This window comes from Chenopodium quinoa, unplaced genomic scaffold (genome assembly GCF_001683475.1).
Source record: "Chenopodium quinoa cultivar QQ74 unplaced genomic scaffold, ASM168347v1, whole genome shotgun sequence".
In the NCBI taxonomy this organism is placed as follows: Eukaryota; Viridiplantae; Streptophyta; class Magnoliopsida; order Caryophyllales; family Amaranthaceae; genus Chenopodium; species Chenopodium quinoa.
The window spans coordinates 2505170-2532884 of record NW_018743942.1 but is presented as its reverse complement, the minus strand read 5'-3'; the positions used below and the strand labels follow the sequence as shown (position 1 = coordinate 2532884).

Sequence of the window (27715 nt, the reverse complement as noted above, 5' to 3'; positions counted from 1 at the left end):
AGTCGGCTTTCCTCAGGCTTGAAAACGTTATCAGTGGATTTTTCTTCAAGTATAGAAAACCGCCAAGTCGGCTTTCCTCAAGCTTGGAAAGCGTTATCGGTGGATTTTTCTTCAAGTATAGAAAACCGCCAAGTCAGCTTTCCTCAAGCATGGAAAGCATCATCGGTGGATTTCTTCAAGCATAGAATGACACCAAATTCATACGTCGACTTTCCTCAAGCATGGAAAGTATTATCCGGTAGGTTTCTTCAGGCTTAGAAAACTACCAAAATTCTCAGTCGGCTTTCCTCAGGCATGGAAAGCGTTCTAACAGACGTCATCCGGTGGATTCCTTCAAGCATAGGAAGCTACCAAGCTCATTTGCCACCAATACACTGGTGTTAGATAAGCATTCTATCCCTTTACTCTTTTATCTGTAGAACTAACATTTTTCTGCAGGTATCGGCGTATATAGAATGATTTAGGATCGCAAAACGTCTTAAATCATTCTCCGTCTGTATCGGCTACTTTGACTATCGTTTTCGAAACTGACGTTTCTACAAACTCAGTCAAAGTGGGGGCTTCTATAGACACCTAAAAATGTCTCCCCAAAACCAAACCCGTTGATGAACACCTTTCACCGCCATTATTGGTCGATTTGAGTATTTAATATTTGGAGTGCTTAAATCCATGTTCTATCCAATATATTTCATGAACCAATCCAATTTCTAGCTCATTTCCCTAAACCATAACCTATTTTCCACTTTTCGTGTCCACTGAGAGAAACTGATTTTGTGGCTATAAAATTTGATCCAATTATTATTTTTTTAGATAGGCCTTTAAATAAGCTTTCTAAACATATATCATAAGCCCAATTTCGAGTTATAACGAAAAAGATATGAGCAAAACACTAAACTCGGCCTAAAACCGACACCCTTCCACTAAAACGACCATATCTTAAAATTTACATATCATTTTGACTTGATTCTAATTGGTTTCGAAAGTAGACTTGATAATCTTTGCAATGATATATTATATGCCTTATTCCGAGTTACGGATCAAAAGTTATAATGGTTTTAAAAACAGGAATCACCGCGCACAGTGCAATTCCACCGTGTCACGGGAAATTGCACCGTCTGACGGTGGGAATCCCCGTGAAACGGTGCCCTTGCTGTGACGTGGGGCTATTCCGTGTCCTATTTCCGTTCTTCGTACCTAAAGAACTCCTGCGTCACGACATTTTCCACCGTGTCACGGGAATTTACACCGTCTGACGGTGGGATTCCCCGTGACACGGAGCTGTTTCCGTGTAATTTCCGCGTCTCCGATACCGTGACACGGTGTACTGTACCGTGTCACGGTGGATACTGCCGTGTCACGGTACCTGTGCCGTGTCACGGGACATTTCGTGTCTTTTCCGCGTAAACCCTTAACGCGTTTTCACTTCCCGTAACCTAAATATTTCCCGTGTCACGCAAATTTGTACCGTGTCACGGGAAAGTTTCCCGTCTGACGGTGGGATTTCCAGTGACACGGTACACTTTTCCGTGTCGCGGGATACTTTTTTAGGGTTTTTAACAATTTAGGGTTCCGTGTGCTCCCTCAGCACATTTTCCCTATAAATAGGACCCCCCTTTCTGTAGTTCGGTGCACCAATAATCATTCTCTCTCACCTTACACCAATAATCATTCTCTTCTCCCTCTTTAACCTAATTTCTAGCCTCATTATTCTTCCATAATAATTCCCCTAAGCACTCCAAGGAGTCTATACTTAACCCGAGGTTCCGTCCTTAAACCAAGGCGTGAAAGGTACAAATAACTGAGGGTTTGGACCAAATTAACTCTACTTTTTATTTAATTTAATTTAATAATTTTCATTTGCTTTTATATTTTTATTGAAGTTACTAACATTTTATTCATGATGTAGCAAATTAAAGGAACGCGCGGAATGTGAGTAATTAATCAATTTAATTACTCTTATTTTATTTTTAATATTTCTAGTATCATGATTAGGGTTATTTTATATTTGATTTGACTAACGCTATTATTGTTAAATTGCTTCCAATATTAATGTTTATTCTATTGTTTTTATGATCACTATATTGCATGTTTAAAGGGAATATGTAATTGAAAATCACTCCTAATAAGATAATTTGGACGACCGGTTTAAGTTCCTTTTTAATCTTATTATTAATTCAAGTGATCACGATATTTTAGAATTATATGTTGCATTAATATTCAACCAATTTAGCTTAATAATAATTTGGAGCAAATTGAATTTTATTTGTATGCCTTTGAGATCGCAGAAATCACTTTTCACTATAAGAATCGAGTAGAGGCCAATACGGGCGAATGTGACTCCATGACTCACTTCGTACCATCATCCCCGATCCTCCTTTCGTGGTTCTGAACCATATGGAGTTAGTAATCTCATGGATTATGAATGGGGTGTAACCTTCACGGGTCAATCGTTGTTGCCTATCGTTGTCCCTTTATCGTGGTTGCCTTTTATGATCCGTGAACGGTTTACAAGTTCCTTAAAAACTTGTTGGCTGCTCCCTACTTTCCTTGTCCCTAATCATGTCCCTAATTGTAATGTCAATTCCCACTTCCTAAGAGTGCCAAGTATATTCACAACATGCTCTAACGTAGGCGCACTTCGAACGATGCCTACAACGATCGTACGTCTGCATCGTCCGTGCCATGTTCGACTGCAGGGACAGAGAAGAATGGGTGGAAGTGAGTTGGTACACACTAGAAATGGACCCACTCCATGAAGAAGACAACTCGTCTCCGTCCACTCTAGACTCCTCAATCCCAGGCGAACGGCCGGCCTCATGAGGAGAAACGGACGAAGCCGAGTGTTGAGCCAGATTTTAAATGAAGAATAAAGAAACAAAAATGCAAGGAAAAGAAAACAAGCGGCCTACCTCTGTACGTGTTGAAAACTAGGAAGTCTTGAAGGTTGACCGGAAAACTCAACGAATGTGCCCGGAAAACTCAAAAGCACGGCGGAGCTCTCGAAGATTCAAAGGAAAATACACTTTCTCTCTCTAGAAGCTCTGACTTCTCTCTAGAAAATGTAAAGTTCCAAAGTGCGAAAATGAGGTCAAACCCCTTGTATATATAGGCAAAATTTATGGGGGTAAGACAGTAAATTCATCTTTCCCGCCTAACAAAATTGAACGGTTATAATTTGAAAATTTAACCTAGAATTTGGAGAGGCAAAGAGCAACGCCGTTAGAATAGGCGGAAAAGAAGACGACCTAATAAACGGCACGTCCAAAAATAAGCTAATGGAGCTAAAGCTCCCTCCGCAATGGCAAGACAGCCGCAACTCCCAAAAGCGAGACGACCTACCGTTGTCCGCGCCATTCGTATGGATAGGCCTTCACTCTAAATTAGCAAGCGGACATAAATATGTCAAAAATCTAATACGCTTGTACGCCCCAAGGCTACTTGAGGTCAGAGGAGTCGGCCTGTATGCGTACGAGCCACCCCCTCTGAGGGGCAAATGTTGAGGGTAAAAATACCCCGTATACGTGGACCAGTCCCATAGTGACACGTGGCCCAGTTATAGGGTGACACGTGTCACCATGGGAAGATGCCACGCGTTCATCTTAAGAGCGCTCAAAGTTTCAGGCCAAACTCGTGGCGACACGTGGCCCAATTAGGGGGAGACACGTGTCGACACGAGAAGATGCCACGTGTCTCCCTACTTTCTCTCTCTAGCCTTTCCCGTTCCGATCACTAACTTGATCGTCGGAGGCGAATATTCCGTCAATCGGAATATTCGTTGTTTTGCAGGTTGGACCGTCTCGTTGCCAGGAGAGCGTGACCAGTATCCGAGGAAATCCAAAAAACACCCAAAACACCAGACATTTCAACTTCAACACAAATGAAAAAAAAAAATTTAAAAGTAAACGAAACTCTGATTAACTTTTATTATTACTAACAAAAATCACCCACCACTATTCCCACAAACCCCACCACCCTCTCCCCACCCCTACTCCTACTCGCCGCCCAAACCTACTTCCTTTGCTCACGCCGATCGACCGACTAACCTAGCCCTACCTTCCCCCTTCCTCGATTCGACCCTTCTCTCTTTCCCCTCACCGAAATGAATCCCTAAAACTCCCAACCTAAACACCCTAACTAATTGGGGTAGTTTGGGCTATAAGGTTTCGGGTTTGGGTTGGGGTTTTAGGTTTGGGGGTGTCGGATCGCGGTGGAGGAAGGGGAGGAGGTTCGTTCCAGTTAGGGTGAAGGGGAAGGGGTCAAATCGGGAAAAGTGAAGGGGTGGGGATAGATGGGGTTGGGCTCGTCGACTGCCGGTCACGAGTAGGAAAGAGGAGTTTTGGGGCATGGGCTATGGGCTTATGGTGGTGGGGAGCTGGTGGTGGGTTGGTCGTGTTGTGTCGGTTACAGCTTAGCGGAAACGGGACAAGTGTGGACCACGTTGCAGGGCTATTGGATTTGGTTTTCTCCCTTGCTCCTTTTCATCATTAAGGGAATTAGACAAGGAGGTTGTTGCATTGCTGAAGCGGGTTATAACATTCTATAGGACTCAAGATATTGATGCTCATGCAACTGCTCACATCTTCAGCGAGATCGGTTCACTATAACTAGAAGGGTGAGGAACTAAATTGTATCTCGGCTCTATAATTTGTTTGTAGGTTGTATGACTTTATCTGTTTTTGAGATATATAATAGTAATGATGATGATAATGATGATGATGATGATGATGATAATAATAATAATAATAATAATAATAATAATAATAATAATAATAATAATAATAAAAATATAACTATAATAATAGTAATAATAATAATAGGTTTTTTTAAAAAAAATAATTATAATTATAATTTTAATAATTATTATAATAATATTATTTGAATCTTTATTAAATTAAAAACTGTAAAAAAAAATTTGTCAAACCAATAAATTGTTGACACATGTCCTATATTACCTGCGAATCAGGTTACCAACTAGTGACTATAGGCGTCGTTTACCTACGTCAAGCATGTAGTGAATATGCTTGACACTCATAGGAAGCGGGATTTGACATATACGATTAGGGACAACGATTAGGGACAAGAAAAGTAAGGAGCCGCCAACAAGTTTTTAAGGAACTTGTAAACCGTTCACGGATCATTTAAGACAACCACGATTAAGGGACAACAATAGGCAACAACAATTGACCCGTGAAGGTTACACCCCATTCATAATCCGTGAGATTACTAACTCCATATGGTTCAGAACCACGAAAGAAGGATCGGGGATGATGGCACGAAGCGAGTCATGGAGTCACATTCGTCCGTATTGGCCTCTACTCGATTCTTATAGTGAAAAGCATTCCTACGACCTTAAAGGCATGCAAACAAAATTCAATTTATTCTAAACTATTATTATGCTAAATTGGTTGAATATTAATGCAACATATAATTCTAAAATATTCGTGATCATTTGATTAAACAACAAGATTAAAAAGGAACCTAAACCGATTGTCCAAATTATCTTATTAAGAGTGATTTTCAATTACATATTCCCTTTAAACATGCAATATGGTGATCATAAATAATAATAGAATAACATCAATATTGGAAGCAATTTAACAATAATATCGTTAGTCAAATCAAATAATAAATGAAACTAATCATGATACTAGCAATATACAATAAAATAAGTAATCAAATTAATTGATTACTCACATTCCGCGCGTTCCTTTAAATTGCTACATTATGAACAAATTGTTAGTAACTTCAATAAAAATAAATCAAATTGAAATTAAATTAAATAAAAAAATAGAGTTGATTTTGTACAAACCCTCAGTTAATTCTACCTTTCACGCCTTGGTTTAAGTATAGAAATTTGGGTCAAGTACGGGCTCCTTGGAGTGCTTAGGAGAAGTATTATGGAAGAATAAGGAGGCTAGAAAAGGCTAAAGAGGGAGAAGATAATGATTTTTGGGTGTAGGGAGAAAGAGAATGATTTTTGGTGCCCACAAACTGCAGAAATTAAGTCTATATTTATAGAGGAGACGGATAGGGGTGTGTAGTGAACCCTAGAAGAGATAAGATCCATAGAAAAACCCTAATTTGGGCACCGTAACACGGTGTTGGGCACCGTGGCACGGTCAAGTACATTGTGGCACGATCAGATACACCGTGGCACGGTTAGGTACACCGTGTCGCGGTGTAAATTTAGTCCAAAAATGCATCGACACGGTGAAAAATACCGTGTCATGGTAAAAAACACCGTGCCACGTCAGCTCATACTGTGGTGCGGTGTTTTACACTCTTGCGCGGTAATTCTAGATTTTTACGCGTTTTCAAAACTATGATAACTTTTGATCCGTAACTCGGATAAAGCATATAATATACCATTGGAAAGATAATCAAGTATACTTTCTAATTCAATTAGAATATAGTCAAAATAATTTGTATATTTTAAGATATGTCCATTTTAGTGAAAGGGTGTCGGTTTTGGGCCGAGTTTAGTGTTTTGCTCATATTTTCTTTGTTTTAAATCGGAATTGGGCTTATGATATACCGTTGGAAGCTTATAAAAAGACCTATCCAAAAAAATAATAATTGGATCAAAATTATATAGCCACAAAATCAGTTTCTCTTGGTTTTGTGATGTGGATACAAAAAGTGAAAGTAAGTTATGGTGTGGGGAAATGGGCTAAGAATTGAGTTGGTTTATGAAATGTATTGGATTGAACATGGATTTAAGCACTCCAAAGATTAAATACTCAACCCGACCAATAATGGCGGTGAAAGGTTGTTCATTATCGGGTTTGATTTTGGGGAGACATTTTTAGGTGTCTACAGTGACTACCAGTCATAACTTATTTAGAGCGGATACACTCTAATGGTTTTTTTTTTTTAAATAATCAAAAGTTGACTTTTTTTTTGTAGACCTTTGAAAGGTTGTATTATTATTGCGGATGTGGCTAACCAAATCTCTAGGGCATGGGAATGTGAAGTGAAGCATGTTAGGCGCAAAGCTAACAAAATGGCTCATAAATTGGCAATAGAAGGAATGCAGATGCATGTGACGACATTAATGTCTACAACTTGTTCCATATGTATGGAGAGCGAGGTAGCTAAGGACTTTGAGGTTCAACCATTTAGAGAAATGCTTAGCTCTAGACCAGAGTATTTGATCGTTTTCTGTTGATTTGTAATGTATTAAGTTGTTTTTTTTCCTAATTCCAAGCAAGCTGTTAGGTTGAACATGACAATTTATGTAAACAATATGAACTATTTATGAGATATTATTAATAACACTTGGTGAATAAATAGTCCCGTTACATAGTGTAATGGTATTATAATATTTTTTTATGGTATTAATATATCATGATATTTTTCTAGTAGTATAAATAGAGTTTTATGGACTAGGTAAATTTTAATGATATTAATGTGATACCATTAAGCCTCAAAAGGTCGTATACAAGTGTATGTTTCTAACGGTATATAAAATACTTCATATAACTTTGAAATTTAAAGTTTCACAACAATCACAAGAACAACATACTTCAATTTATCTCAATGATAAACATGGGGGCATTTATCTAATGGCACAGTAAATATAACGCGTTGGGAGTCGTGTTAGAGCATTGGTTTTTTTTTTTTTTTTGTTTTTTTGAGCTTTGAATTTAATTGGACGGCTTTAACTCCTTCACCTCCCACCTTCTTCTTCCACCGATATGCCGATCACCATTTTCATGGCAAGGTCAACCCCAAAGGTTGGTAGGGGGGACATTTTCCCCCATTAAAGCTTATTCCTGAGCTTGAAATTTTGTAATTGAAGTTTCTAAAATTCCAGTAAAGCTGTCGAATTCAATTTCTTCCATTAACAACTTTTCTCAAGCTTAATGGTGTTAATTATTGAAATTACAAACTTATCCATATTTAAATACGCAAATGAACAATTATAGCCTTATACAAACGCTTTAGGTTATTTTCTCATACACGAGTATTTAAAATCCCCAAAAATCAAGGGATGGGAGGAGGATTATTTTAAGTATTAGGAATGATTAGTAATTTTTGGTTCGCGAAATATAAGTATGAGGTATGAGTTTAGAATGACTAAAAACTCATATCATAGGTTTGATTGTCAAAAATAAGAATTTTAAATCCATATCTCAAACCTATCTGAAATGGGGTTTAAAAACTTTTAGGGAGACGAGTTTGACTCATCCATTTTCTTATAAAAAGGAGAGAATAATGAGATATTCTATTCCAAAATTAAATCAAGCACCATAATATTAATTATTAAGTATCCATTTCCAATATAATATTAACCCCATTTTTTATTCCAACCTTATACTAATTTGCGAATCTAAATGTCCCCTTTAAAAGAGTTTGGAGATGGATTAGTGGAAACCAACGGTAACCAGTAAGCATTAACACCCCACTTCTCTCCTCCACCATCATCGCAATTCAGTATGCAATTCCTCGCTAACTCTCCATCCCTAATTCTTCTACCATCTTCCAACCCCAAAATTTCCACGAATTCTTACTTATTCCCTCATATCAAAGCAACAAATCATATTTTTCCTTGTTTTTCTACTAAAATTACAAATACCCAGTTCAATTACAGTTTACGGGCTCCTCGAAGCTCTATTAAATCTTGTAATTATTATAGCTACAAAAGTATAAATTTAGGGTTCTATGGCACAGAAAATCACACACCAAGTAAAAAATTTAGGGTTTATTGTGTTAATTCTGTGAAAATGGGATTTGGGTTTGATGGGGTGGATAGAAAAAAGGTGGGAATTGAAGATAGGTTAAGAGCAGTGATGAATGTTGATAAGACAGTTGAGAGAGAAAGTGGTGAAGGTAAAGAAAGGGAGAACTATGATGCAATTGTGATTGGGTCTGGTATTGGTGGGTTGGTTGCAGCAACACAGTTAGCTGTCAAGGGTGCCAAGGTTTTGGTTTTGGAGAAGTATGTGATCCCTGGTGGTAGCTCTGGGTTTTATGAGAAAGCTGGCTATACTTTTGATGTCGGTTCGTCGGTAATGTTCGGTTTTAGTGACAAGGTTTGTGTCCTGTGATTCTCTCTGTACTTTGATTTGCATTGCTTTGAGTATTTCAGCATTGAGGCTAACTAGAATTTAGTGATATTTTACTGTGGTGTTAGAACTTTCAAGGCATTGATGTGAATTGATTAGACTATTAGAACCCTTTTTCGAGTTTAATGATTATTGTGCAAGCAATATGTGCTCTATATTAATATAGATATGAAAGATTATGATGGTAATGATGAATTGGTGATGTTACTTATTTTCGTTTTATGTAATAGTGTAGAGAATTGGATAAAATGTTATGCATTTTGCAAGAGCAACATAGGAGTGATGTTGTAACAAGTTTTATCTCAATGAATATGTGCTTTATGTGTTAACTCCTTAATATAATGATCCATTATGTGACAATGGACATAACAGTTGGCTTGTTGATTCCATTATGTTTCATATTCTGCGCTGTATTGGCTATAGTAGCGTTACCATAGGTTGTCACAATTTTGTTTCATTAAGATACAATGTGACACTGATAGATACTATGTTCTTATTAAGCATGCTATTTTGTAAAAATAATTTCCTTTGTATCCTATAATGCTTTGGCCTTTTTGCCTGCTTGTTAAAGTCTCACAGACACCAGATGCGTCAATGGGTTAAAGCTTGTTTATAAAGTTTTTGTTTGTTGTTTTTATTCCAGTCTTGGAATTTGATGTTAAGGGTCTAATCTATTTAACTTACGAAGTATTTTGTTTGAACTTTTATTGACTGAATATTATTTTTACTTATTTTGTTTAAACTATTATGTATTTGTAATTGTCTGAAAATTGTCCTTTTTTTTTTCTTAATTTGTTTTTCTGAACATGACTTATTTATCCTGAATTTATTTGAACTTAATTTATCCAAATTTAGTCAAATGGAATAAGGCTCAAGTGAATTCTCTTGCAATTCCAGATGAATTTGTGTTGAATGGATTTGGGGTGGGGGTTGTGAAGCAGGAAGCTTAATGTTACTATGTTTATTTGAGCATACGTGATCAATTTTGAGCTCAAGTTTATGAGATGATGGTAGTAAAATATGATGATTTTGCCCCATCCAGATGATGATTACAAGGGGCATGAGATAGACGTGGAAGATTGAGAGCCTGGGAGGGAGGGAAGACAGATAGTCAGGCAGCTAGAAAAGAGAGAAAAATTTGTTGCATTATGTTTTTTTATTAACAATGTATTTACCTTTTCATTTGCTATATTTTAATTTGTCAGTTTACTTCCCCAGTACCTCTTACTCTTTATCAATGCCTTAAATTGGTCAGGGTAATCTGAATTTAATCACTCAAGCATTAGCTGCAGTAGGATGTAAGATGGAAGTCATACCAGACCCGACTACTGTTCATTTTCACCTCCCAAATAACCTTTCTGTTCGAGTGCACAGAGAGTACAGTGATTTTATTGCTGAACTAACTACCAGATTTCCCCATGAGAAGGACGGAATTTTGAAATTTTATGGAAAGTGCTGGAAGGTCAGTTTTGAGTTATGCTTCTGTGGCTAATCTTGAACTTGGGTTCTTCCGTTGTCGACCATTGGTGTTATTAATAGTATGAATTACGTAGATCTTTAATGCCCTGAATTCATTGGAGCTGAAGTCACTTGAGGAGCCAATCTACCTTTTTGGGCAGTTTTTTCAGAAGCCCCTTGAATGCTTAACCCTTGGTAAGTACTTACTTGAGATCCTAGAAACAATTTCATCAAATAATGAAGATAAGTTTAGGATGGTGGAACTATGAGTTTCTACTTTGTAGTGACCAAAAAGATCTGATATGTTTGGGTGGTACTATAACCAAAAAAAGATATAATGTGCTGAGTTACTTTGATTCTTCCTCCATGAGTGTTGAAACTTGAAAATAATTGTGGTTCTCTTTGCATTTAACTCTGTGCTACTAAAACAATTTAATTACTGTGGTTAGCTAGGCCTTGGCTAGTCATGACCGTGGTTGATCTTAGGCATATACCTCATGTTCGAGTTTTATTGCTTAAGGATTCTTTTATCTATGCATGTGTTTTTCTTTAAGCGGACCAGTCTATCGGTTTCTTTTGTGCAAAGTAACTTGGGGGAATTTGATAAGTGGTTTATTTGTCCACTTATGTGCTGATTTTAGCCCGATTTTGTAGTTATTTTCCATATTTAATCCGATAGATATGTTATAGCGGATGTTTGTAATGGAACGATTTGGGAATTCACCCTCAAACACGAAATAGAAATGTTAGCAAAACACGATAATTAAAGAGAAAATGTTTATTAGGAATTTAGATTTCTTCCCCTTAAACAAAATACTGTTTTATTAAGTTCCTACAAAATAAGACAATAACCCTCTTGATGATTTTCCTCCTCAATAAACCATCATTATATTTACCCTGATAAACCATCATTATTTTAACCCTCGTAATGATTTTTCCTCATCAATAAATCATCATTTAACTTTATAGTAAGCTTAAACCATGTTATATAGGCCAAGCTAGAAACCCACATCAATTAGGATATTTTACTTGCTCCCAATCCTAAATAATCCTAGATTGATTATACCTAAAATCTATTTAGTTTCCTAATTACAAATGTCATCTAATTAGGAAAGCATAAAAGATAGAAATAAATAAAATCTACATAATATCTTTTTCTCAAAACAAATCTCGTTCGTTAAAAAAAAAAAAAAAATCTCGTTCAAAAAAAAAAAAAATCTCTTTGGTATTTGGTAAGTTTAGTTTATTTCTTTACAAGATCAATACAATTGACAAATATGAATCAAACTTTGGTGATGAAATGGGATATCAACATTGTCTTCTTTCGAAGTCACAGCACTAAGCACCCCTAAACCAAAACTCAACTAACAAGATAGGTCAACCAAGTCTCAATGATCAAAAGTAGACTACTAACTCGGGTTTGTCTTTCGGTCGGTTTGAGAAAGCAATAAGGCACAAATAATTGGGATCTCTCACCTAATTATTTCAACTAAGACTACTACATCTAAATAAGGAACTATAATCAAGAAAAAGCTCACAACTAAACCTCATCATTCAATGCAAGCATAGAAGTGAAGACATGACCAATTAGTGGCCACCTAATTACACATGCAAATAACCAATCCTTTAACAATCAAATATCAATTATCAACCCAAGGTGAACATGCAAGCACTTACAATTCATCAACTCATGGTTTGGTTGGGTCTTAACCTAACCCCTAGCTAAGGAACTACTACTAATCATGGTGAAGAACAACATAGCTACAAGTTCTAATTCTAGCATTAATTTAAGAAGTTGAGAGAAGTGATAAGGTGGAAGTAGATTGAACATACAACAATAATAAACAAAATTAAAAGAGAAATTAACAATTCAAAGTAAATAAAAACATAAAAGAAAGAGAGTTAGAGGAAATAGATTACTTAAGAAGCTTCAAAGTTGAGAGGAGTTGTTGAAATCAAGAACACAAACTTCAATTAAAGTAGTACAAATGATTAACTTTAGAGAAATACTCAGAAATTAAGCTAATTAATGAGAGTTTGAAGCACTAACTACGAGATAAGGGCCTAAGAAAGCTAAAGGGAAAAGAGGATCCGTAAAAATGAGGCCAAGGGTGGTAATTATACCCCCGAAAATTACATAGAAAATTCCGTCGAGAAAACCGGGTTTACAGGAGGAGTGTCCGCTCTAGGGCTAGGAGTGCTCGCTCTTGGACTCCTTGCACACCTGCTCTTACTGCAGTAGGCTGGCAGAATATGAAGGATCTGGGAGGATTGCTGCTGCTCCTGTAATGCGTTCCTGCTCCTTGGAATGCAGGGGGAGGCAGAATGTAGTTCAAGAATTAGGAGTGCCCGCTCCATAAGAGTTGCACGCCCGCTCCATAAGAGGTGCACGCCCGCTTTACTTAGATCAGGCCAAGGCAGTTTGTGGTGCACAGAATAGGAGCGACCCCTCCTATTGTTCACGCCCGCTCCTTGAATGGTGCATGCCTCCTTAAAGTAGTCCTCATGTTCATGCTAAATCCATAATTTCTCGTTGCATCTACAAACCCGAACACACACTTAAAAGGGATCGGGGATGCCAAAGGCTACAATTATATACAAAAAGGAGTTACAAAGGGAATTAAATAGGGAAAACAACAACAAAATCGGGTTAAAATAACCACAATAAATGGACAAATAAACCACTTTTCATAAAGAAGGGAGTATTTTTTTGCTAATTTACTTATCAATTGATTAGAGTTGAATTTATGCTTGTCTTTGTGTCTATTCTTTTGAAAGATAAAGAGAATTTCTTGGCTTTTTAGAGATTTAATTCGATATTATGGATAAGATAGCCAAAATGTAAAGTAAGTGCCACTTTGCATTGCTCTTGAATTTTATGCTGAAAAAAAAGACTTCAATTTTCATACCATTCTTTGCTCATAGACATGTAATTCCCTAAAGCTATAATGACATTCTGACTTTCTAAGAATAAATCATGGTTTTTTGGAGTTAATTTCTAGATGCCAATTGCACTTGCAGCCTATTATTTGCCTCAAAATGCTGGAGCAATTGCCCGTAAATACATCAAAGATCCTCAACTGCTGTCTTTCATAGATGCTGAGGTAACTCAAGTTTGTTAACTTAAAAATTCAATCATTGGCATGCCTTATAACATAGTGTAGAAGATTACAGTTTGATATAATGGGTAATCATGTTCTGCAGTGTTTTATTGTCAGCACTGTTAATGCTATGCAAACTCCTATGATAAATGCAAGTATGGTAAGATATTTCATTTTCCTTTTCCAGTTCTAATAATTTTGTTTAGTTTCTTTATCATTTAATATGCTTTATGATAGGTTTTATGTGATAGGCATTTTGGAGGGATCAACTATCCTGTTGGCGGCGTTGGTAAAATTGCCAAATCCCTGGCACAAGGTCTCGTTGATCACGGAAGCAACATTCTTTACAAAGCAAATGTTAAAAACATCATTCTGGAGCATGGAAAGGCTGTAAGTTCTGAGTTAGCTTAAGATGCGGGAATATTGTTAATGATTGGAGACTTGGAAGGCAAACTAGGAAACTCAGATTGGTGGCTTCGTGTTAATGGCATTTATGTATTAATTTTACAGGTTGGAGTGAGACTGTCTGATGGAAGTGAATATTATGCCAGAACCATCATATCAAATGCTACTAGATGGGATACCTTTGGTAAGTTTGGGCAAGGAAGAAGGAACTCACTCCTTTAATTGGAAGTTGGCAGTTTAGCTTTTGCATCAGTAACATTCACTAATATCTTTACTATAGGCAAACTTCTAAAAGCCGAACATCTGCCAAAAGAAGAGGAAGATTTTCAGAAATTATATGTTAAAGCTCCATCCTTTCTTTCAATACACATGGGAGTCAAGGCTGAAGTATTACCTCCAGATACAGATTGTCACCACTTTGTTCTTGAGGTGATGTGTCTGATGACATACATTTAGTTATGGACCTTATGGTGCTATATTGAGGCACAAATCAACTAATGGTGCTGTTTCTTTGCTTACAGAGTGATTGGAAAAATCTAGAGGAGCCTTATGGCAGTATATTCTTGAGCATTCCCACCATTCTCGATTCTTCATTAGCCCCAAGTGGACATCACATTCTCCATATATTTACAACTTCCTCCATTGATGACTGGCAGGTGCACCTTATGACTTTGTTACTTATTCTAGACTTATTTATTTCCTTTTTTTAGAGGAGATTGCATCTTAATTTATTTATTTTGATTGTAATTCTTTGTTCCTTTTAAATTCTAAAGTTTCTAAAAGTACTTGGAACATATTGAAATCTTAATATGTCCGAAGGGATTGGGTGAACCTAATAATCCAGTTTTTGATGTCGCAGGGATTATCTCCATCGGACTACAACAAAAAGAAGGAGCTCATTGCTGATGAAATCATAAGCAGATTAGAAAAGAAACTTTTTCCAGGGCTTAAATCATCCATACTGTTTAAAGAGGTATTGGTATAGAAAAATCCAGCTTTCCGCAAAATTATGAATTGAGGGCATTTAACTAATATGTTAACCCCTTCTCTCTTAAACTGTAATGCTGGTTTAGTGTGTGCCCTTTTCCAAGTATTTAAATCAAGCCCTTGATCATTGCCCCTTTTCTGCTTGTATGTTTCCTTGTTGGGTTGTTTTATTCTGGTTGAGTAGTTTCTGATGCCACAAAGACTGAATCTAAGAAGTAAGAGATTGATGAGGGATAAAATCATTTGATAGACATTAATTCTAACTGTTTTGAAGGTTTAATGTTGTTAATCACCCTTCTATTTAGATTTTTATTTATTTATTTATTTACGGAGTATTTTTTTTTTTTTTTTTTTTTTGTGATTTTATTTTACATACAGTATATAAAAATAGCTTTTGAAGATATAGACTAATGCACATTTAATTCAGGAATATTTCAATTTCGGTAGCTTAGCTATGACGATTTTCACTTTAAGATCTGTGTTTTCACATTCTAACTTTAGTGTCTTGAGTTTGAAAATTCATTCTTGTTTGACATTACACCCTTTGAACAAAGATTCAACATTGACATGGCGTTAGTGTTGAATCATCTAAGTGGATTTGTTGTTACTACCCTGGGTCACCAACGGGGGAATATCAATATGACAATATGGAAAGTAATAAATAGTCTCTATAGTGGAGTTTTGTCAAACAGCAAAGCATCAACATTGAAAATCCTTTATTGTATCTTTCCTGCTGCAGTATTGGAATTTCATAAATGCAAAATTTAATTTATACTACTTCATATATCATTTTCTCTTTTCTCTCTCCCAGATTGCTTTTAAAATATTTAAATGTATCCTCATTGTAGGTTGGCTCTCCTAAAACACACAGACGGTTTTTGGCTCGTGATAGTGGCACGTATGGACCTATGCCACGCTCAGTTCCTAAAGGCTTATTGGGAATGCCATTTAATACGACGGTTAGCTGAAAGTTTTGGGTTTGACACTCCATAATTTCCACTTGTATCTTGATTTGTGAATGAGGCTCTATTGTTGTAATTGCAGGCTGTAGATGGTCTTTACTGTGTTGGTGATAGCTGTTTCCCTGGGCAAGGGGTCATAGCTGTGGCCTTTTCAGGAATAATGTGTGCTCATAGAGTGGCTGCTGATATCGGTTAGTATTATCCGAGCATTAGTAAATATTAGATGAAGTTCTATTATCAGCCCTAGCTGTCAAATTGTGACAGAAAATGCAGAAAATTTACTTGCATATATTCATTTATTCTGTTTATATTCAAATGTATACGGGGTGATAAAATGATTTAATATTGTTTTTTGTTTGTAGGGATTGAGAAATCCTCCCCTGCATTAGATGCTGCTCTGCTTGGCTTGCTTCGCTGGTTTAGAACATTGGCCTGAATACTCGTAAAAGTGAAGCATGGTTATTGGGTGCATTGCATGGGGCTGCATACTGATACTTTGTTCAAGTGAAGGTAAACAAAGTTTTGAGGTGTTTCATGCAAAGAATATACTTTTTGGACCAGAAAAAAAGATGTTGCATCACAGGGCTCTGAATTGATTCATTTCACGTTGAAAAGTAGAGCCGCAGATGCTGAGGTGAAATCATGTGTACTATTATTTTGTTTGTTAATAAGTCATCAAAACACTTTTTTTTTTTGTTAATATAGTTGCTTATACTTGATTCTTGTACATGCACACACCTTCAAGTGTACTTAATGCTCTACATATAGAATGATTATTCTGCTTCAACAAGCTTAACTAACTAATTTTACTTCAAACTGTTTTTCCATTACTCGAAGCTGTTTACATCAATTAGAGAGAGAACTAACATTAAACTTAGGATAAAGTTGAGAATTTGAGAGTGATATTACTAGAAAAAAGCTTATCTCAAGATATATTTTGCACATTATCACTACACTTGTAAGCAACTGACATTTAACTTCTCTATGCTCTTTGTTACATTGGCTGAAGTAATAACTAAAAGTACTTGGAGAACTGGAGTTGGATCAGCATCTTTGCTAGGCTGGCCTTTTCTTCTTACCCTTTTTGACAGTGACTATGACAGATTTCTCCCTGGTAGGCATTTGGAATCGGAGAAAAATTTGGAGGCTGCGCTGCTTGTAATCCAATGAATAGGTCCGTGGGTATAGCTTATTATTGAAGCCGCATTCTCCTAAGGGCTATGTATGCTAATAATCGGTAGCCAAAGACCATGGCAATCAGAGCACCAACCTCCATTAAGCCACTGTCAAATTTCATCAAATTTGTGGGCTGAATGTGATTCTCATAATGTACTTTGAGAAGCAGCCGATAGGTGTGGTAGTTGAAAGAAAGGTAACGGATCCATGATATGAATATCGGAACTTTCTGCAGACAAAGAACGACAGTTATTAATGGTCAGTAGAGTGCAATTGTCATTATAGAGTTGGGATTGGTAAATAAGGGAATATAGTGCCCTGTAAACATTGATTTTATGCGTACCTTTACAAAGTATCCACCAGCCAACATGAAGGTCATTACTGTTACAGAACCTAGAGTTGTTGCCTTCTTAATGTCCATTAGAGAAGCTCCTATTGCCAATCCAAGTCCCTGTCATTGCAGCAAATCGTCGTAAAAAAGTGATTTCTACCAGATAATGCTAGGAAATCTCCCGACTGAACTTTGTGAACAGACAGTTGAAGAAAATTACCTGTGCAGCTACAATGCAGAGGAAAACTGTCAGTACTGTTAGAAAAAAAGTTACTGCGTCAGGCCTTAGGCCTGCCATGAAGTAGACTACTAGCAGGAAGAGAACTGGAAGCACAAGATCGAGTGGTAGGTCACTTGTCGTTCTTGCAAGGAAATAGGCACTTAATCGATACATGTCAGCTGCTCTTTCTTTCTGAAGCATTGCTCTCTCTTGAGGGAATGCAAAAATTGCTGTGAAGACGGGAAAGAAACCCCAAAAAACAGCGATAAAGAAAAGCAGCCCTGCCTGCAAAGGTCGAAAGATCAGTCTGGTTAGAATATCTCTCTGTTGTATGGTAATGGCTGACTTCATGGTTTTATATACCCTCCAGTAATTTTCATGATATCAGTAAAGCTGTAAAGATCACTCTTCACTATAGGAATATTCTTGTTAAAATTTAGGAAGAAATAAGATATGAAATCGTGGACTGCGATTTGAGTATACCTGATCCTCTAGTCCCTTCTCAGTTTTGCTATCTGACTGCCACCAAAGTAACCCGAGTACAACTGCTGTGGCCAAAACTTGGGTAACCCGCAGCCAGCTAAAATACTCATGCCTTCGCTCTTTGATTCCCCTCTTGAATAAAATTGAATATTGTTGAAACCAGGTTGCTCCCCATTCTCGCTTCACAGATGATAATTTCAACTTCATTTCTTCATTTATTGGTATAGGGATTCCAAGCTTCCTCTTTTCTTTCTCTGCTACTCGTGATTCGTAGGACTCCACAAGATACTGCAATAAAATCTTATATGAGACATTTGCTGTAGTACCTGACTCTTAACTCTCTCCCTTCAAACTAATATATTCCTGTAGTTATTATGTCATTTTAATGTCTTGTACTTCCTTTCAGTATTGGATGTACCATATACCTGTGCATAATGCTAAGAATGCGACTCTGTTGTGTTTCAATGGAGAAGCCTTATCAGAATTATCAAACTCATTCCATGTCTTTAATGCATACATATAGAAAATTTATAATACATCCTTCCATTTTAGACTAGAGGTGTGTTTTTATCAATAGTGGAGCTGTATTGCTCAAGTTTTTTTTTTTTTTTTTTTTTTTTTTTTAGAAATTTCCATATTTTAGATGTGATTGTACTTTAGGATCCTTTTAACACACTGTCTATTGAACTAAATTAAATCAATCTCGTAAGGACGGTAAAAAATCACGAGTGTGACTGCCTTTTCTCTTCGTTGTCCAACCTGTTTGTGTTATAGTGTGTCTGAGAGTCAGGGCTGACTTACCTCATGGATAACTGCAGCAGATGGTTTACCATTCGGTCTTTCAGTTTCTGGGTCGTCCATGTGTACTTTATCATCTAATTCTGATGGTACAGTTACGTCATTTATGTTCCCATTGGCGAGGTCTAGCAGGAATTCTGCTGGATTCATGGATATCAGAGGGGTACACCCTATGGTAGCAAAATAGCTCATCACGTTTGATGCCTTTCCAAAATAAAGCAAGCTTCCTTTTCCGAGAAGGATTAGTTTGTCAAACTTGTGAAAAAGTCTGCTTGATGGTTGGTGGATTGTAGTTATGACCGTCTTCCCATCCTACAAATATGCATGAATTGTTATAAAGATGCATGAATTGGGAATTGGTGTTATATATCTTCAAGTTTTGAAGACTATGATATCAGTGTCAACTGTCATATGTTTTCTGAAAGATTTGTATTTGAACTTCTTGTTCATTACAAATTTGATAAGTATAATCAAACATAGCATGTGTTACTTTACCTCGGCTATATCTTGCAACACCTGGATGATCCTTAAGGCGGTTGTAGAATCCAAGCCTGAGGTTGGTTCATCTAGGAAGAGAAGGGAAGGGTTGATTAATATCTCATTACCAATACAAACTCTCTTCCTTTCTCCACCTGAAACTCCACGAACAAAGGAACCGCCTATCATTGTGTCCTGACATCTGCACATGTATATATGTAATATTTCAGATAATCAACAGTTCTTCTTTGCGAAGGATTGGTATAAGGAATCTGCAATTCTCCCTAGAATGCACTATTCCTTTTCATCATATCCACAAACCTTTGTAACAAGGGAAGGTTACCTCTCCAACCCTAGCTCGCAAATGACATCCATAGCTCGTTGTTCCTTTTCTTTCTTCGTTAATTTTTTTGGCAGCCGTAAGTATGCAGCATATGTAAGGGTTTCTCTCACAGTGAGGTGAGGATATAGAACATCATCTTGAGTCACAAACCCTATCCTGCAAATGTCATAAGTTGGTATATGCCTTTAAATTTGAATATCTCATCAATCTTAATGATATTATTATTAATTAGTGAATTATTTAACACTTGTACTTGCCTGCTTTTCAGGAGTTTTGAGTATGGCTGATCATTATACGTAACAGAACCTCCGGCTTTGGGCTGAGTTAACCTTCCTCCAAGAACATTCAAAAGTGTTGTCTTCCCGCTTCCAGAAGGGCCCATCAGAGCCAGCACTTCTCCAGGATTCACTGAACCTGTGATTCCATGTAAGACTTGCTTCTCTTCTGTATTTGAAAATCCTTTGAGAACAACCTTGTATGTAACTTCTTTAAACTGCAAGATTTCAGTCAATAATCAACTCGTATTAGTATTCCTCTCATAGTTAATCGATAATAGCATCAAATTGGTTTGAAGGAAATCTCATGCACAAAAATAGCCACCAGAGGTTGCTCTCTCGTTTCTTCCCTACCCTCCCTACGAGTAAAAGGGGCATTATGTCTACCTCGGTCTTCTAAACTAGTTTCTAACCAGTAGTTTGTGTGATCTAATCATGTTCGGGAAATGGTAGTAATAGATGTCTTGTACATACTGTCATACGGTGTACAAGACTGAACCTGACCATGATTAATTAGCCATATTCAATGCATTGGGATTCCGTTGATCAGTGTGTAGCTAAAATCTCCAACCCCCGGGCCTGTTCAGATACATAGGTAGTAAGCGAAAGAATACATGCTGCCTTTTCGTAGCAAAAATGCAGGATGATCAACACTATTGAGAATGCTTGTTTGCTGACATTTAGAGGGAAGGCAGACAAAAATGATGTCTGCAATATACTTGTATAAGTAGTGTTAGTATACACATGTTATTACCTTCAGATAGATTGGAAAAGTTGGCTCTGCGTCGAGTCTCTTCCTACGTGTTCCCGCTTCAAGATCCTCAGCTGCAACAACCAAAATGCATGTTCTTTTCAATTTCACTTGTTAAAAGCCACCATATAAAATTTCTCTCCATATTTTTTAACTATGTCATTATTCTGAGTTTATTGAGGGTGTAATTGAAATGTTGAATTAATCTATTGTAAAATCATCTGGGTTTTTGACTGAAAAACAATAAATAATGTACAAATGAATAAACGATATATGATCAATCAAGCTTAGAGTCTTTAGAGTTTAGACCATGTATTGGTAATAGTCATGATATGAAGTATACTGTTACCATCCTTATAACTAAACATGCACCATGATTTTATTTAAATTTATGGAGCATTCCTTTACACATTATAATACGAAGTACAAAGTAGTTTTTCTTCTATCTGTACTCTCTACCACTTTATTTTAGCAAGTGGAAGATATGAAATTTAAGTATTGTCTAATTCTAATCTTGAAAATATGACAACTTTTTCCGAACATTCAAGCTTCTATACGAGGGAGCCTGGCGTTTCGTACACTTTTTATCAGGTGATGTTGGAAGGAGGATTTTGAAAATAATGGTCCACTATTATCTCATGAGTCACCTGGTAGGTTGAATTGTTAATATCAGTTGATAAACTTTGAATCTAAATAGTTGGCCATAATAAACCAAGCTTGAGTGGACGTGTGTAAAGTTAAGCTTGATTGGCCAAAGTAATGGATTCCATTTTTCTCAGTGGATTTGAGTTCAACAAGTTAACATGGATTTCAATTTTTCAAAAATTGTTGGGGAGCATACCATATAGCACTTTTTGATGCATGATTGGCTTTAATGGATTATGTGTCAAACAAAAGGACTAAGGTTGGTCCATAATGACTGAGTTTTGGATAAATACAGATGGCTAACTATATACTTACTTGAGTTACTTCGCCCTTCTTGTCTAGAAATAATAATCACGGATTATAATATGTAAGAAAGACAGGTACGATACATAAGACGTGTAAATGACTTCTTTTATTTAGAGGTACCTAACTTGACTTGATAAAGTTTCAAGTTGAGTTTGATCTTGACCTGATTAGACATATTTTAAGATTTATTAATTTGATTAGCCCTATGGGGTGTATGAATTGGCAATTCAAGTAAATAGTTACACTGTAAGATTGCTTTTAGTCAGGATTTTGTTTGTTTAAAACATATTTTCCAGCCTTTTCCCCAAAACAAACAAAAAAATAAAGTCAAAATGACAGCCTCTCCCAACAAAAACAAATCAAGACAGTTGTGAAGATGTATATACTTGATGATGATAAGGCTCAATGTTTGTTTTGAAGTGAGTCGATAAATCAACCTCAATTAGTTTGCTGAAATAACGACAATCAAGCTTCCCTCAGCTATCAAATGCTATCTAAGGATAAAAGGATTGTAATATTTTCGTACTATCTACATATATTACTTCCAAAAGGTACACAATCTAGTGGCCGTAATGTAAGGATAAATAAGTACGTCATTAAATAACGATTTCACCATCCAGTCATTTACGAATGGTCTAAAACATTAACCTTAGGTATACCTATACTCATATGTCGATTGTACTCTTAAAAATAAGATAAGTTGAACGAGTAGTCGAGTAATGAACGTACTACCGTGCGTGGACAATGCAGTACATATGTAGCAAAGGGCATGTCCTAGTGGGTACTAAACAGAATCCAAGTGGGTGTAGCATAAAAGATAAAGAGGTCCCATAATACAAAGACTAGAGGTGGAAAACAAAGGTAAACTTTTCCACTAACAAAGACCGTTGTCTCCTGGGTTGTACGTTCTTTTGTTTTGTAGATCAATCAAGGTGTTTATCATTGAAAATAAAATCATGAAATTTGACATATCATAAAAATAAACTTGGAAAATACACATTATATTATTATTTGTATGGTCCATATATAATTTTTACATTTCTTGGCCATATATTAAACGTTAATATTGGGAAACAAAGACCACCAGAAGTTTTTCTTTTAATGTAGACAGTGGACCCCTTATTTTACCATATAGTTGCTGGTTTCACATTAAAGTATAGTGATGGCCGTTCATGTTTGGTAGGTTGCTATCAACTGTTTCTCACTACTAGCTACTTGACTACTTGTGTTTAACATCAATTAGGACCAATCCATCATTTGCGGAACACTAATTTTTTGACAACTAGTATTAGACGACCCGAGCCGCGGACTTAGTCTCGCAGAACTAAGTTGTTATAAGTCCGTTTCATTTAAGATTTCGCGTTTTTTATGAAATAGTCTTACCTTCTCTAATCATTGCCTATAAAGCGTACCCTCAGGACTTATACCTATAATCTAACAAGTGATAAGACTTGCTAATTCCTAGGGTTATAGTATAAGTAAAGTATTAGGGATATTACTGATGTTTGGATTGAATATCATCATGAGTGATTAACTGATTATATTATGACTACTTTAAAAAAAAAAAAGTCATCATGCTTTTATAATAAAGTTGTATTGTATAAAAAAAATGTTTAATAAATACTTTTTATTATATAAAATATCTTTATTTTAATTTGAAACGCTTCTATGTCTTTGTCTCAAATGTAATGATATATGAGTATTACAAATGGTAACTAAATATTTTCTATACCTAATTAAGTAATTATTTATAAAGTGAAATAAGAAAAGAGGAAGTAATATTTTGTATCAAAAACTTAAAATTATAACCTAATCATTTTTAGATAACTTTTTAGGAGGGACTTTATCCAGTGATTCACCAATAATAACAGATTAACAACTAACCCTACTTTTTATTTGGCAGGCAATTTATCTACTGCTATCAAATTATCATTTATACATATATACAATTTTATAATTAAGGTTAATGGAATAATCAATAGTGAACCAAATTGTTTGGACTCTATATTATTTATTTCTAACTTTATTAATTACTACTATGTATTATATATTACGGAGTACAATTTTCATTTTGATTTTCTTAGATTTTGTAGGATATTATTTGGCTCTATTATTGATTTGAGAAATAATCTTTACAATCTCTTATCTCTCTTTTTCTATTCATTAAAATCTAAAAGAAAAAATGATGATAATTGACTAAATTTTAAATATCATCCACCCAACTGGAAAATAGAAATTTCCACTTGTCAATACTAGAAAAAACAGAAAAGGAAATTTACATAGCCCTTTTTGAAGTCATTATGAATAGTAGCTAGTCATTTTCTAAACCATGCACAAGTTGTCATCTTAAAGATTAGTATGTTCTAGCATACTTCACCCAAGTATTTCCATTGTTTTCTTTAATTATATACTTTTCCAATATTAACCAAGTTGGACATTAAGTAAACTATAATTATATACGTAGTTGATAATTTACCACAAATTCAAAACAATTTATTTTCCACTCAATAAAAACATAAACTAGTTAGTAATCGAGTTATGCTCGATTTTCATAATTAGCTTATAAAAACACTATTACCTATTACAATAAACAACTAAAATGGCTTATTTTGACACAAAAAATAAACATAATCTATATACTTAATAGTATTAATTTATAATGGAGGAAACTGAGTGTTTTTTTTTTTTTTTTTTTTTTTTTTTTGGCAATCTTTATTAAAATATTCTCTCTGTTTTAAAAAATTATTTTTAATTTTTAATATGACGGTGATTGTCTGATGAAAAAAATAAAGAACTATATTTAGAGACAGAGGGAGTATTAGTTAACAAGACTTACGAATATCATCGTCACTGAAGGGCTTAGAATCAGCAATATCCTCAGGAGGAACGCTAAAGCCAGTGAAGGAGAAGGAGAGACCCAAGCTAGCACTAGAGGCTCTACTTAGGGCTGCCCCATTGCTAAGATCATCAATATCAAGTTTTAATTGAGCACTCCTTGTTTTCCTAATGTGACTATTGTTGTTGTAGTTCCTACTGCTCCTATTCACTCCGGGAGAGGTTATCCTACGGCTCGATTTATGCGATCCATCAGCCGTAGGCACCATACTCCCGTCCCCTGATGGCGGGGATTTCATTGCCGCCATTGCTGCTGCCATCGACTCCACTAGTTGGTCCGATTTTGTTCGGACTAAGCCCATTGTGGAATTTACCTTGTCCATCATTTGTGCTACGCACTAGTTTAATAATAATTTAATTTCCTACACACAAGAATAATAAGAAGCGCACGCCATGCACGCACACAGTTAGTACATATATGTTATGTACATGTAATATAGTGTTACATGATGTTACTATTGTAACAAAAACAACAAAGATTAAATTATTGGTATAAATCTTGAAATAACCAAATAAAGAAGCTTATATTAAAAACAAAAAAATTGAGAATAGTTAGTTATGGGAGTTACCTTTTTTAGTTGTATTGGTAAGTTGAATTTGCAGGTGGCAAAGTTTGAAAGATGAAGAAATTTAAGAGGAGAGAGAAAGAGGAGGAAGTGGTGATCTCTTTGAAGAAGAAAACTGAAAGAACAACTAAACTGTGACAACTTTAGTGGTGCAACCCATCCTTTATAAAGGTGCATTTATGAAGAGGGGACCCAAGAGCTTTACATATACATTACAATAACACCCCTATAATTTATACAACTTTCCAGTATAACATATACAAAATACAACTAATACATGTGTATGTATGTATGTTTATATATATATAATATATATATAAATAATCAAATATTTATATTTATAGAATGATTTACAATATCATTATCAAATATGAATTGGAAGTACTAATATAGTAATATACCATGATGATAAATCAAACTCTAATTATGATACTCCTTCCGTGTTTTTTTTAAGTGTTACAGTTTGACTGACATATAGTTTTAGACAATTTAATTGACTTAAATAAAATAAGAGATAAGTGGGATAGTTGGAATATTAAAAACTGTACAAGAAAAATAGTGGGGTTAATAGTTTATTGAAAAATAATGAATGTGAAATGAGATATATAATATAAAAAGTAGTAATAGATTTGGGTGGAGATCATGAGAGGAGAGAGGTATAATATTTTTTGTATCTTTTTGCCAAAAAAGGAAGTGTAACACTTATTAAGACACAACTGAATTTAGTAAGTGTAACACTTAAAAAAACACGGAGGGAGTAGTAATTAACACTTATGTATGCTCTTTATTGTTTTGTCGTCTCACGCGTAATGAATTTTTTTTTGGAGATAGTTCAAAGATATGGGATAATGTTCTTATATATGATGAAATGTTTGATTCCTTGGGATTATGTTTAAATTTTTACATTCTAGCATATTTGTTGATTACGAACGATTACAGTAATATTTTAAATCTAGACTGTTGATATATTATTTGTCATACTTATTGAAGCAATCAAGTCACATTCAATAATTCATTAGCCTCTTATAATCATACAAACTACTGCATGCGAATAAATCACTAAATGACTAAATAACAGTAAAAAATAATCACATGTGAAGATAATATTATAAAAAGTTAAACAGAAAATCTATACTAACAAAATTGCTAGACAATATGATATTTCCTCCATTCTATTAATAATTTAATATTGCAACAAGAAGGAAATTACGCATCCTAAAGCACATTTTATATGTGTAATTGTGTAAGAGTAAAAATTATAAAAAGTTAATATTATGAAAATATTTTATGAGACTAATCCAATAAGATCCTACATGACTATATTTTACTTAACGTATAAATTTATATTATAAGGTCAAACAAGAGTGATGAATAGTGCAAAAATTTCATTGTTGCAATATTAATAGAATGGGGGAAGTACATTTTAATTAACATGCAATTGTTATTTTTGTACACCCTGGCTGGAGGCTGGAGCATAATACACAATGTATATATAAGAAGTATATGCTTCCATTTCGTAGTATTTCAAAATACAAATACATTACATTTAACATACAACGTATATGGGAGCAAAACAAGTAAAAATATGTGTCTATAAGACAATAGACATAAACATGTACGTAATATATAAGTTATATTAGTACACATTGGAACATAGCAAAATGTTAACTCCCTAGCTAGTCCCTACATGTATATGCATTCAAGTTTGATGTGTTTTTATGACATTTTTTCATAATAAAATTGAAAATTTTATTTTTCTCTTTGAACAAAGTTAAAAATATAACTTTGCACTAGTAATATAGTGCAGTACTCTATGTTCAAAAAAAATTTGGAGTAATTTGTATTATTTTGTACTTCTATTGTTATCATGTTTTAAATGATACTGCTTCCTGCTAGCATATCTCTCTCTTTATAAGGCTTCCGTATGGTATGTAGTCATCAGAATTCTTTTTTTATTTTTTATTTTTTGGACATGTGATCAGGAAATTATTATTGGCATAGTTTATTAATGTTATCATACTGTTGGTAAAATAACTGTTGAAATCAATAACAAACAAAAGATTAGAACTTTCCTGGATTGAAGATCCCAAACTCACAGTCGCGCCGTGGAACAAAATCCACTGCCTTAGAAGCGAAATACGCCACCACCGGTACAAGTTTCCTAGTGACGCACGCCCCCCAAGTTTAACGCAACTCTCTCCGTAATCCGTGCAACTCTCTCCGTAATCCGTGCACCCGAACTCGAAGAGTGGAATTGCTCAAGAATTGTTCAGATCTCAAAAGGTAGGTTTTTGTGTTTTTCGGCTTGAAAAGTGAATGAATTTCTTATGAAGAAGCAAGGCTCGTATTTATATGAGTCCCGGAAAAAGGAGACACGTAAAACAAACCGACCTAGGAAAAAGGGGGGGCCCGATCGGGCAAGCAGCCGCCCAATCGGGCGCGAGATTAAGTTTTTCCAGACCTGGTGT

General features: G+C 35.4%; 2 protein-coding genes across 3 annotated transcripts; one reads left to right on the top strand and one right to left on the bottom strand.

Annotated features, from left to right (window-relative positions):
- The first annotated feature begins 8321 nt into the window (after positions 1–8321).
- Positions 8322–20171, top strand: LOC110688863 (prolycopene isomerase, chloroplastic-like). Of its 2 annotated transcripts, none has more exons than XM_021865621.1 (14): positions 8322–9035; positions 10324–10530; positions 10622–10721; positions 13548–13630; positions 13731–13787; positions 13865–14017; positions 14138–14216; positions 14313–14461; positions 14554–14688; positions 14892–15005; positions 15868–15978; positions 16064–16172; positions 16344–16615; positions 20078–20171. In XM_021865621.1, exons 1-13 carry the CDS (start codon positions 8439–8441, stop codon positions 16415–16417), a joined length of 1968 nt encoding a protein of 655 aa, XP_021721313.1. In that variant the 5' UTR covers positions 8322–8438; the 3' UTR covers positions 16418–16615; positions 20078–20171. The 2 variants fall into 2 exon arrangements, with proteins under 2 accessions (XP_021721313.1, XP_021721314.1); XM_021865622.1 differs by having other exon boundaries at positions 16344–16491; positions 20078–20156.
- LOC110688862 (ABC transporter G family member 22-like) lies at positions 16786–25405 on the bottom strand. The gene is made up of 11 exons (XM_021865620.1): positions 25251–25405; positions 24623–25043; positions 20839–20909; positions 20067–20302; positions 19810–19965; positions 19485–19668; positions 18993–19301; positions 18192–18479; positions 17709–17993; positions 17501–17608; positions 16786–17386 (listed from the first exon to the last, which is right to left on the bottom strand). The coding sequence occupies exons 2-11, from the start codon at positions 25005–25007 to the stop codon at positions 17174–17176; spliced, it is 2235 nt and encodes a 744-aa protein (XP_021721312.1). The 5' UTR covers positions 25008–25043; positions 25251–25405; the 3' UTR covers positions 16786–17173.
- Positions 25406–27715: the final 2310 nt, after the last annotated feature.

What these genes read in the sequence shown, in the direction of transcription:
- LOC110688862 (XM_021865620.1), bottom strand. Translation starts at nt 25,007, where the DNA reads ATGATGGACAAGGTAAATTCCACAATGGGCTTAGTCCGAACAAAATCG. An exon ending in AGAAGGGACTAGAGGATCAG is followed by an intron (nt 17,994 to 18,191) that starts GTATACTCAAAT and finishes CGACCTTTGCAG; the next exon opens with GCAGGGCTGCTTTTCTTTAT. An exon ending in TCTGCATTGTAGCTGCACAG is followed by an intron (nt 17,609 to 17,708) that starts GTAATTTTCTTC and finishes CTGCAATGACAG; the next exon opens with GGACTTGGATTGGCAATAGG.
- LOC110688863 (XM_021865621.1), top strand. Translation starts at nt 8,439, where the DNA reads ATGCAATTCCTCGCTAACTCTCCATCCCTAATTCTTCTACCATCTTCC. An exon ending in TTTATGGAAAGTGCTGGAAG is followed by an intron (nt 10,531 to 10,621) that starts GTCAGTTTTGAG and finishes TGAATTACGTAG; the next exon opens with ATCTTTAATGCCCTGAATTC. An exon ending in GAATGCCATTTAATACGACG is followed by an intron (nt 15,979 to 16,063) that starts GTTAGCTGAAAG and finishes TTGTAATTGCAG; the next exon opens with GCTGTAGATGGTCTTTACTG.